At 44.3% G+C, this 12,987-nt stretch overlaps 1 protein-coding gene across 8 annotated transcripts in view; it reads right to left on the reverse strand.

The window, feature by feature from the left end:
- Positions 1 to 12,987, reverse strand: part of RABGGTA (Rab geranylgeranyltransferase subunit alpha) — a 74,283-nt gene that overhangs the window by 25,615 nt on the left and 35,681 nt on the right. For all 8 annotated transcript variants that reach the window (XM_044273245.1, XM_044273262.1, XM_044273253.1 and 5 more), the window contains one exon: positions 12,565 to 12,653. In XM_044273245.1, the coding sequence (XP_044129180.1) occupies positions 12,565 to 12,653 (89 nt within the window). The remainder of the gene's footprint in view (positions 1 to 12,564; positions 12,654 to 12,987) is intronic.

Raw genomic sequence — 12,987 nt, forward strand, 5'->3', positions numbered from 1 at the left:
TGGTATTGATATATCCCAGTCATTACTCCCCTTGAACCACGTCTCAGTAACAGCCACTCCATCTATATTCTCAGATGCCATTATAGCCTCAAGTTCATTGATCTTATTCCCTAGACTGCGAGCATTTGTAGACAAGACTCTGAGCTTGTCATTTCTTAACCTTTGTGCTACTGGCCTCTTCTGGCATTGTTCTGGGGGGCAGTTGGACTGCTGGATTATCACTCTTTTGCCTCCCTTTCCTAGTTTAAATGCTTCTTAGCAAATACTTGGAACTGTTCACCGAGGACATTCGTTCCCTTGAGAGAAAGATGCAAACCATCTTTCTTGTACAGTCCTTTTCCATTCCAACAAGAGCTAACATGAGACACAAAGCCAAACCCTTTGTTCAGACACCATTCACCAAGCCATACATTGAATTCCTTAATGCGCATCTTCCTGTCATGCTGAAGGTTCTGCACAGGCAAAACTGCAGAGAATGAAACAGTTGATGCAACCTCCCGTATATCCTTTGCAAGTGTGTGAAAAGCTTCTTTCACCTTTGAAACCTCATTGCAAGCCAGATAGTTTGTCCCAAGATGGAAAATAACATCCACTTCCCTTTCCTGCTTTGCTTGCCTAACAATATTTAGGATCAGTCGTCTATCCCTGCTAGCGGTAGCACCAGGGAGACATCTCACAACACCATTCTCCTCAAACTTCACACCTCTTATGATGGAATCGCCCACCAACAGCTGCTTACTATCAATCCTCACCTTCTCCTTTTTGTCTTTGGCTGCAGTCTTACATACTTTAGGCATGGGAGATTATTGTTTCTCACCCACTGTGCTTGAGCCATCCTCCATGTTGCTCTTGCACTCTGAAAGTGCTGCAAATGAATTATGGAGATCCACAGACTGTGGGACATACCTTCTATCCACAACTCTCAGTCTACCAGAACCTACAGTAACCCATCTTCCATTTCTAGGGGGCCTCTGTGGCAGTGGCATTGCAATGTTCTCAGCCTGAGTTTGTTTAGTGGTCAATTTAAAAATCTCATATTTCAAAAAGGTAATTTCCTGCTGCATTATGGAGAGCTGTCTACAGATCAGACAGTACCCAAGCCTTTGAAGAGTGGAACCTGAAATAAAAGCACAACAATTTCTGCACAGAACCAGGTCTGCCATTGTAAAGAGGGGAAATATTTTAAACAAAAAAAAATCTTACTTGTTTTAGATTGTATCCACCTCCAGATTACCTCCTGAGTATCTCCTGAATATCTCCAATGCACTTATACAAGCAGCACTTGAAATAGCAGCAAGCAAATCGTCCATGACGAGGTCGTAAAGTTTTAACAAAGTTACCCCTATGGTTTAAGTCCAAAAACAGATTGAACTCTTTTACCTTTGAAGTTGGGCAGAAGGAGAGGCCCTTTAATAGTACAGCAATTTCCTACTGGTTTAAATGGTGCTTGGAAAGATTGAAGATCTTCATTTCTTTCCTCTGTGCTATGTGTTTTCTTTTTGGATTGGCCCTCCCTTTCATCCCCTTCGGCATTTTTTAGTTTTGTGGGTCTGGTTCCCAATGGATGGAGGTAGTTTGTTATAGTGATAGTATTTGGGCTCTTTAGTATCGGGTATGCTGAAACTGTCGTTAGAAGCGGGGGGCGGGGATAAAAAAGAAAGCGGGCTGTTTGTAGTGTGTAGTGTAGTATTTGATAGGTCAATTGACCCCAAGTCCGGCTCCAATACTGGGCAGGTATTGGTGGGAAGCTGAGAGATGGCTCCTGGGGAATGAGTAAGCGGCTGAGAGGGAGAATCGGTGTGTATAGTGATGGGCGAATCAAGTTCAACTGATGTGGAAGGAGATTGGGGGGTATTTGGTCTCTTCGTGTCGAGTGGATGTGTAGCTACAGGTGGAAAAGATGTTGGCGGTAGGTTGAGCGAAGCGCACTTTGACGGGACCTCTTGACTAAAAAGGTCTAGAGCTTCGTTGGATGTTGGGTGTGAGTGGTTCGGTGTCCCGATTGCTGGGTGGAAGTCGAATGATCAGTGGGGATTCAAAAATGGTAGATGGGGTTATAGCTGTTGGATTGTAGAATCTGGCTACAGGAGTTGTAGGCAGGAGATGTGTGCTGGAGATACTTGGGACCAGCTGAAGTCCTATGTCTGACCGGAATTGCTGCGTGTCGTGGTAGATGTTGTGTCTTGTGTGGGCCCCATCTACTGCTGTGTGTGAAAGTGATCCTATGTTGGAATCTAGGGTGGCCAGATGTGGAGGAAGTGTTGGTGGTTATCGGGTCTTTGGTATATGTAGATGTGGCCCATCTACGGGGGACGGACCTGACAGAGATTTTTCCTCCCAGCAGGGCATACACTCTAACCCAGTGTTTCAGCTCTAGTGTCCCGTTACCGGGTTACAGAGGTCACATGCCCGGCACCCCGATCACGTGACCAGCCTCCGAGTCAGCTTCGGCAAGCACAGAGCAGCGCACAAATAGCTCTTTTAGTAACTATATTTTTATTTAATGTGCACCACACACCCCATCAACGTAGATGGGCTCCGATTTTCATAAATAAATCCACCTTTTATTAATAAACAACAACTACCATAAGCTTCCATTAACAGCACTGGGGGCGGTCTACTACCACCCCCCACCCACACCCTGACCCCCGCCATGTGTGTTTTTGGCATTTTTTTTTTTTTTGAGTATATTTCTGTGTGTGTATTTTACTTCTAAGTATGCAAGTAATTTGTACCTGAAGGGGGTTTTATCCCTGAAACACGTTGTACCACTTGCCTAATAAAACTCTGGATCTCAACCGAACCATCGGGTGGTTCTTGCGCCGTGGGACTTTCCCCTTTTGCTGACAATACCACAGAAACTTCCTATTTTTAGCTACAATTCTTAGCAGCAGCGTAGTCAGCATTAGAAACGTTATTAGTCAGTGTGTGATTGTATCTGGGAAAGCAAAAGATGAATACTTCCGAAATATCTATAGGGATTAACACTGTCTGCAGATGGTGACATCTACAGGTTACTAACTGCGTTACAGAACAATACAGATTATGGGAGTTGTTTATTAAGACCGGTGTTTTAGATGCCAGTCTTAATAAGCCCTTCGGCTAGACTTTCGAAGTTATAAAGAGGCGCCGGCCACTACATACTTTGGCGCATCCACCGCCGATTCAAAATGTAAGGCTATATTCACATTAGCGTTTTTTGCGGATCCGTTATGGATCTGCAAAAACGCTTCCATTACAATAATACAAGTCTTGAACGGATCCGGTTGTATTATGTCTTATATAGCCAAGACGGATTTGTCATGAACACCATTGAAAGTCAATGGGGGATGGATCCGTTTTCCATTGTGCCAGAGAAAATGGATCCATCCCCATTGATTGTGTGTCAGGCTCCGCTTCATCGGGCGGACAGCAAAATGCTGCAGGCAGCGTTTTGGTGTCCACCTCTAGAGCGAAATGGTGACTGAACGGAGGCAAACTGATGCATTCTGAGCGGATCCTTTTCCATTCAGAATGCATTAGGGCAAAACTGATCTGTTTTGGACTGCTTGTGAGAGCCCTGAACGGATCTCACAAACTGAAAGCCAAAACGCTAGTGTAAAAGTAGCCTAAGACAGCTTTCTAAACCAGGCATAGAAAATGATGAATGAGACGGGCCTGCTGGACCGTTCCCTTCCCTGTCCACACCACACCCACTTTCTTAGACCTGGCGTTAGCAGGGAGGAAATTGCAGATTCTGCAGCAACATGGTGTGTGAGAGATATACACCACAAAAGTCCCCCTATGTCTTTATTGCTCAAAGTTTTGGTATACCTTATTACAATATTTAAGCTTTCAATTAAAGGGGTTATCCTAATATGTAGATATTGTGAATGCAAATTAAGACCCCATTCACATGACCATATTTTTGGTCTGCATCCGATCCGCATTTAAAGACATTTAAGGCTACTTTCACACTAGCGTTCGGGCGGATCCGTTCTGAACGGATCCGCTCATAATAATGCAGACGGAGGCTCCGTTCAGAACGGATCCGTCTGCATTAAAATGGCAAAAAAAAGCTAAGTGTGAAAATAGCCTCGGACGGATCCGTCCAGACTTTCAATGTAAAGTCAATGGGGGACGGATCCGCTTGAAGATTGAGCCACATTGTGGCATCTTCAAACGGATCCGTCCCCATTGACTTACATTGTAAGTCTGGACGGATCCGCACGGATCCGCACGGCCAGGCGGACACCCGAACGCTGCAAGCAGCGTTCAGCTGTCCGCCTGTCCGTGCGGAGGCGAGCGGAGCGGAGGCTGAACGCCGCCAGACTGATGCAGTCTGAGCGGATCCGCTCCATTCAGACTGCATCAGGGCTGGACGGCTGCGTTCGGGTCCGCTCGTGAGCTCCTTCAAACGGAGCTCACGAGCGGACACCCGAACGCTAGTGTGAAAGTAGCCTTAAATCTGCTGCACTGATAGAAACAACTGAACTTGCTGTACAAGGATTAAAGGGGTTGTCTCATGACAGACTTCCCCTTTAAATAGCTTCTATACATGATAGTATTAACACTGCGAACCAAATTTTTTGGGGAAATGTCTATGTCGCCAAAATTCCTCAAGACAAATGATATTGTATTATAATATATGCTATGGATAATATATATATATATATATATATATATATATACACACACATACAGTACAGACCAAAAGTTTGGACAGAGTTTTCTTTATTTTCATGACTATGAAAATTGTAGATTCACACTGAAGGCATCAAAACTATGAATTAACACATGTGGAATTATATACATAACAAAAAAGTGTGAAACAACTGAAAATGTGTCATATTTTAGGTTCTTCAAAGTAGCCACCTTTTGATTTGATTACTGCTTTGCATACTCTTGGCATTCTCTTGATGAGCTTCAAGAGGTAGTCACCTGAAATGGTCTTCCAACAGTCTTGAAGGAGTTCCCAGAGATGGTTAGCACTTGTTGGCCCTTTTGCCTTCACTCCGCGGTCCAGTTCACCCCAAACCATCTCAGGGTTCAGGTCCGGTGACTGTGGAGGCCAGGTCATCAGGCGCAGCACCCCATTACTCTCCTTCATGGTCAAATAGCCCTTACACAGCCTGGAGGTGTGTTTGGGGTCATTGTCCTGTTAAAAAATAAATGATGGTCCAACTAAACACAAACCGGATGGAATACCATGCCGCTGCAAGATGCTGTGGTAGCCATGCTGGTTCAGTATGCCTTCAATTTTGAATAAATCCCCAACAGTGTCACCAGCAAAACACCCACACACCATCACACCTCCATGCTTCTCGGTGGGAACCAGGCATGTAGAGTCCATCCGTTCAACCTTTTCTGCGTCGCACAAAGACACGATGGTTGGAACCAAAGATCTCAAATTTGGACTCATCAGACCAAAGCACAGATTTCCACTGGTCTAATGTCCATTCCTTGTGTTCTTTAGCCCAAACAAGTCTCTTCTGCTTGTTGCCTGTCCTTAGCAGTGGTTTCCTAGCAGATATTCTACCATGAAGGCCTGATTCACACAGTCTCCTCTTAACAGTTGTTCTAGAGATGTGTCTGCTGCTAGAACTCTGTGTGGCATTGACCTGGTCTCTAATCTGAGCTGCTGTTAACCTGCGATTTCTGAGGCTGGTGACTCGGATGAACTTATCCTCCACAGCAGAGGTGACTCTTGGTCATCCTTTCCTGGGGCGGTCCGCATGTGAGCCAGTTTCTTTGTAGCGCTTGATGGTTTTTCTGACTGCACTTGGGGACACTTTCAAAGTTTTCCCAATTTTTTAGACTGACTGACCTTCATTTCTTAAAGTAATGATGGCCACTCGTTTTTCTTTACTTAGCTGCTTTTTTCTTGCCATAATACAAATTCTAACAGTCTATTCAGTAGGACTATCAGCTGTGTATCCACCTGACTTCTCCACAACGCAACTGATGGTCCCAACCCCATTTATAAGTCAAGAAATCCCACTTATTAAACCTGACAGGGCACACCTGTGAAGTGAAAACCATTTCAGGTGACTACCTCTTGAAGCACATCAAGAGAATGCCAAGAGTGTGCAAAGCAGTAATCAAAGCAAAAGGTGGCTACTTTGAAGAACCTAGAATATGACATATTTTCAGTTGTTTCACACTTTTTTGTTATGTATATAATTCCACATGTGTTAATTCATAGTTTTGATGCCTTCAGTGTGAATCTACAATTTTCATAGTCATGAAAATAAAGAAAACTCTTTGAATGAGAAGGTGTGTCAAAACTTTTGGTCTGTACTGTATATAGCAAGACAAAGTTCGCAGCACTCCTTGAAAGATAAAATGTGCTCTTTATTCACACATATCAAGTGACAACGTTTCGGTTCTCTCACAGAACCTTTCTCAAGTCAGGTGAAACATAAAGTGCAATAGTGCCAGTATAAATACATAATAAGGTTGTTACCAATCAGTTCATCAACCAATACAAAAATAGTGCACTCCCCTTTTGTGGATATATATTTCAATTCATTCATTTATCACTCATATCAATGTAAGCAGACTAACAAGCATCTTCTATACATACTATAGTGTTCTAACCATACTGTCCTTGTTACCATTTGTATGATCACAGTGCATATATAAAGTGCCAATAATAAAGTGCATGGTGCAATTAAAACTTCTTAACGTCTATACCTTGCTGGGGGTATATACAATAAACCAAGTGGATGGCGTCTTAATTCGTGTGGATGCACGGTGATTCTCCGCGTCTCGTGCGCGCCACTGCGCATGTGTCAGCCCCTCCCCTGTTAGGCGGCACTTAACCGCTAAGCGTCACCAACAGGCGGAGTCCAAGCGCCGTGACGTCTGGTGTACTGCATCAGCACACGACGCGTGCATCACGTGCCGCGCGTCCACCGCCGCATTCACCAGCGCCACTTCACTAGTCTTTTCCGCCATTTTACATCAGGGCAATAATTCTATCTGTCATCCTGCTTCATCCTATTACTTCATACTTCCCTAATTACCCACCCAGCAAGATAAGTTATCGATGTTCCTGTATAGTAATCAGACAACATAAACAGTCGTATTGTAATATAATTAAAAAACATAATTTCCACTGGGTTCACCCAATGCAGCATTCTGGACACACAAGAAGAAAGGCAATAGAGGCAGGGTACTAGCCCACCATCCCCCCTGTTACCCTAAACTCCACGTTTAATCCTTTCAGTTTCGAAGTATCCAAACAGAAAATCCATCTGAGCTCATTTTTCTTTAAGGTTACACACTTGCGTTCGGTGCGGATCTGTCTGGTATCTGCACAAACGGATCCGCACCTATAATGCAAACGCTTAGATCCGTTCAGAACGGATCCGTTTGCATTACCATGAACAAAAAAATAAAACTTTTTTTTTTTGTGTTCATGATAGTGCAAACGAATCCGTTTTGACTTTACATTGAAAGTCAATGGGGGACGGATCCGTTTGAAAATTGAGCCATATTGTGTCAACTTCAAACGGATCCGTCCCCATTGACTTACATTGTAAGTCTGGACGGATCCGTTTGCCTCCGCACGGCCAGGCGGACACCCGAACGCTGCAAGCAGCGTTCAGGTTTCCGCCTGCTGAGCGGAGGCCAAACGGTGCCAGACTGATGCATTCTGAGCGGATCCGCATCCACTCAGAATGCATTAGGGCTGGACGGATCCGTTCAGGGCCGCTTGTGAGAGCCTTCAAACGGAAGTCACAAGCGGAGCCCCGAACGCTAGTGTGAAAGTAGCCTGAAACAGTTAATCTATCCCCTCCTCTTTCCAATGGTCTAACATGATCCAAGATCATAAATCTCAAATCATTTTCTTTGCGATTCATCTCCGCAAAATGTTTTGACACAGGTAGGTCTTTTCTTTTATTTCTGATGGATTGTCTGTGGTTATTTAACCTAGTTTTCAGATCACATGTGGTTTCACCCACATAAAGCTTTTTGCAAGGGCACCATAGCACATAGATTACCCATGATGAGTCACATGTCAGATAGTATTTAATATTAAATGTCTCTTCTGTTTCAGGATGTGTGAATACTGACCCCTTATGCATAAGTTTGCAGTTCACACAACCCAAACATGGGAAACATCCTGTACGTTTCGTCTTTAAGAAGGTTTGTCTTAATTGTTTGGGTGACCACTACTCAATAACCCCCAATCGCGCCTCATTATACGTTCTATATTCGGGCTTAACTCATTATAAGATGACACAAAAGGTAACCTATTACTAGCCTGTTTTGGTTTAGTAACTAGCATGTTTATACTTGGGAACAACCCTGGCATGTTGATAGGAACACGATGCCAAGAAAGATACCCAGACGGAATAAGGAAATGAAGAAATGGGTGACTAATAAAGATATAACAAATGATGATAGTAATACCACTCCTTCTGGGACATTTTTAGGAGCACATTACAATACGGGAGACGCCCCACAGGAAGGGGAGGTCGAAGACACAGAAGAACTGGGAAAAACCAGAGCGCAAAAATATAATCTTGTCACTTACTGAGATGAGGAGGCTCGTCTCCTCAGAACTCCCTCAGTGCGCCTGCGCCGATGACATCACCGAAAGAGAAGACGTCATCGGCGCAGGCGCACTGAGGGAGTTCTGAGGAGATGAGCCTCCTCATCTCAGAGCGCCTGCGCCGAATGAACAGAGGCGTGCGATTTTTGAAATACTGACAGGGCCGGCCGGAGGAGGAGATCACGGCTGGCCCTGTCAATCAACACGGCGAGGGGGCGGTTTTCTGCTGCGGCTACCAGCAAGTAGACGCCCTACTTGCTGGTAGAGACCGGATTTACATATTATAAAACTTCGTTTTCTAAAGAAACGGCCGCATCAAAGTAAGTGACAAGATTATATTCTCCTATATCGCGCTATAAGTAATGTAACTATCCAAAAAAAAAAAAAAAAAGACTTGTGGGGTGACAGAAGCCCTTTAAAGAAAAATGAGCTCAGATGGATTTTCTCTTTGGATACTTTGAAACTGAAAGGATTAAACGTGGAGTTTAGGGTAACAGGGGGGATGGTGGGCTAGTACCCTGCCTCTATTGCCTTTCTTCTTGTGTGTCCAGAATGCTGCATTGGGTGAACCCAGTGGAAATTATGTTTTTTAATTATATTACAATACGACTGTTTATGTTGTCTGATTACTATACAGGAACATCGATAACTTATCTTGCTGGGTGGGTAATTAGGGAAGTATGAAGTAATAGGATGAAGGAGGATGACAGATAGAATTATTGCCCAAAAGATTGCCCTGATGTAAAATGGCGGAAAAGACTAGTGAAGTGGCGCTGGTGAATGCGGCGGCGGGCGCGCGGGCACGTGATGCACGCGTCGTGTGCTGACGCAGTACACCAGACGACACGGCGCTTGGACTCCGCCTGTTGGTGACGCTTAGCGGTTAAGTGCCGCCTAACAACAGGGGAGGGGCTGACACATGCGCAGTGGCGAGGACGAGACGCGGAGAATCACCGTGCATCCACACGAATTAAGACGCCATCCACTTGGTTCATTGTATATACCCCCAGCAAGGTAAAGACGTTAAGAAGTTTTAATTGCACCATGCACTTTATTATTGGCACTTTATATATGCACTGTGATCATACAAATGGTAACAAGGACAGTATGGTTAGAACACTATAGTATGTATAGAAGATGCTTGTTAGTCTGCTTACATTGATATGAGTGATAAATGAATGAATTGAAATATATATCCACAAAAGGGGAGTGCACTATTTTTGTATTGGTTGATGAACTGATTGGTAACAACCTTATTATGTATTTATACTGGCACTATTGCACTTTATGTTTCACCTGACTTGAGAAAGGTTCTGTGAGAGAACCGAAACGTTGTCACTTGATATGTGTGAATAAAGAGCACATTTTATCTTTCAAGGAGTGCTGCGAACTTAGTCTTGCTGTTTTCCGTCCTGAATCGAGGGACCATCGCGGGCACCCTACATCCTATACAGCTTTCAAGGGAGTGCTGCCACAGTTTTCTTATATATTCCAAAAAATAGAGCAGCACTCCAGGACAATATGGAAAATAGTGGTTTATTCACCCATTGGTGATGCAACGTTTCAGCTCCAACATGAAGCCTTTCTCAAGCTAGTAGGTGAGAAAGGCTTCATGTTGGAGCCGAAATGTTACGTCACCAATGGGTGAATAAACCACTATTTTCCACATTATCCTCGAGTGCTGCTCTATTTTTTTGGCTGGATTTTTGGGTAAGCTTGCCCTTTTGAGCCTGCACCCGCAGTATTGTTTATAGGTTGGTGCTGCCTTACTTTTTCTATTGTATGTAAAGATAGATAGATAGATATATAAATAAAGAAGAAACACGGACAGCACTCCAGGTAAAATATAGTGGTGTTTATTCACCCATGTAGATGGCAACGTTTCGGCTCATGCACAAGCCTTTTTCAAGCTTGAAAAAGGCTTGTGCATGAGCCGAAACGTTGCCATCTACATGGGTGAATAAACACCACTATCTTTTACCTGGAGTGCTGTACGTGTTTCTTCTTTATTTGACGGGGTAAGCTGCTACATCCCTGGACCTAGCACCCTTCCTGTTTTTTCTGGTGCCGCCATCATTTTTCCACATATATATATATATATATATATATATATTTTATATTTATATATTATTCTGGGAAAAGATTCAGTAAACCTTGTAACGTATACAATTATATCTCTGCTGTTTCTAATCTTAAATCGCAGGAACGCTTGATCCGGAGGTCTAAATACTGCTGCTCGTTCATTGGGCAATTGTAATTTTGAAGCACGTTTAAAAATCATTGTTTGCCAGTGGCAGATCGTGCAGTCTAATCACAATCTGCAGCCGGTACCGTTATACAGCATGGGGACTAGCGATGGCATAGCGATCCCTCCTCCCCATGCTGCGGAGGAGATCGCTGCATGTGATAGCAGCCGTCTCCTCCGCTAGTGAGCAGGCGATTGCCGGGAGGGAACACTTTCCTCCTGACAATTGCCTGCAAAATCCAGCTGTGCAATACAGGCTTTACACAGAGAATGCCATTAATCACCGATAAGACCTTCCCCGTGCACAACTGAATTCAGAATAAAAACACAGTAAATGAATAAATGACAAGTTGGGCCACATGCACACCACCGTATTTTTGGACACATTAAATTCTTCGGAGCAGCAGAGAATGCAGACAGCACATGGATGTCATTTGTGTGCTGTCTGCAGCCATGCTGCCATTCCACAAATCATAAAACTTGTCCTAGTCTTGCCCGTTTTGCAGACAAGAACAGGCATTCCTATAATAGGGATCTAGGAAAGTGCAGGATGAGTACGGCCTTTTTGTGGATTAGTATTGCCTAATTCTAAATCTTTTTCCACAAAACTATAGCTTCTCCTGTTCTACAACATGCTGCCTGCAGATTGCACTGCATTTTGTGGTGACAGGTTTGCTTTAAAGGGGTTCTCTGAATTTACATATTGATAGATCATTAATAGGAACTCAGCATGTGTCTGACTCCTGGACCCCAACAGATCAGCTGTATGAAGAGGTTGTGGTGCTAGGTGAGTACTTCGGCCTCTTCTTAGGTCAGCGACGTCACGTTCATCGGCCACGTGGCCTAGAAGCAACTCAGCCCCATTCAGGGCTAGGCTGCAATGCCAAGCACAACCACTATCCAATGGGCAGTGCTGTGCTTGGTAAGCTGTGAGGAGGGCGTGGTGCTCGCCGAAACACTGCAGCCTGCTTAAACAGCTGATTGGTGGGTGCCTAGGATTAAGCATGGAGCTCTGCTGCTATACCTTTAGAACTGAGGCCATGCCTCAGGAGTCTCCCAGTATATGCACTATATAGTATATATCTAATACCCTATTAATACAGTGTTTCCCAACCAGTGTGCCTCCAGCTGTTGCAAAACTACAACTCCCAGCATGCCTGGACAGCCTTTGGCTATGCGGGCATGCTGGGAGTTGTAGTTTTGCAACACCTGGAGGCACACTGGTTGGGAAACACTGCTATAATAAACCCGGGTCCCCTCTAATCTGCAATGTATCTGTGTCCTCAGATAAAGACAACGCGAACAAAAGTCTCTTTTTCACGTCATGAAATAGGGCTTCAAGGCCCTTCTGCAATGGCCACGATGGAGGCAGTCAATATCTTTCCTGTGGCACATTAAATACTTTTTTATTGGCAGCAGATCGCTTTATATAAACAGGGATGTGCTGCCGGCTATGAACCTCTATGGGAACGAGTGATTGCAGGACCCAGGGGAATGACTGCAGCATGCAAATATAGCTCTCTTCTCACCTTAACAATAGGCAATTATCGGGAAGAGAGGTTAATTCTACTTGTTTAGTCGGGCCTTGGAAAACGGCCTTAAAGGGGTTTTCCGATCTCAGAATTTGTGGCAAATTACTAGGATAGGCCCCCTCTGGGACTCACACCTATCTCCAGAACAGAGCCCCCATAGTGAAGGAAGAGATGGACCTTTGCTGAGACAACCCCTTTAATTGCTACCTTCGGAACGGTTCTTGTAGAATACTTCACAAACTTACACTTGTTTTCAGGCTCCAGCTCCTGCAGCTCCTTGCAAGACTGCAATTCCTGTTGTAACACGTTGCTCTTTCCCTCTGACAGCTCCAAACTGGAAAAGAGAAAAAGTTGCACTTATTTTTCTCCATCAGTTAGACTGGCACGCCTTATCTACCAACCGAAAATGTAAGGCTGGCCGTACACATCAGATAGCTTTTGGCCCAACGAATGTATGGAGAGGCTAGGTATCTATAGTTCTCAAAAGGTGGAGTGAACTGCTTCTACCAAACGCCTCTAGCAGTGGGATCATGCATGTTGAAATGTCATCACAGGAGAATAAGAAGGTCCCTGTACACATTAGATGGTTGCTGAAATCAGCAGCTCCAGCTTCCATACATCTAATGTGTATGACCAGCTTAAAATGGACCTGTCACCACTCCTGACGT

Source organism: Bufo gargarizans, chromosome 1 (assembly GCF_014858855.1).
Source record: "Bufo gargarizans isolate SCDJY-AF-19 chromosome 1, ASM1485885v1, whole genome shotgun sequence".
In the NCBI taxonomy this organism is placed as follows: domain Eukaryota; kingdom Metazoa; phylum Chordata; class Amphibia; order Anura; family Bufonidae; genus Bufo; species Bufo gargarizans.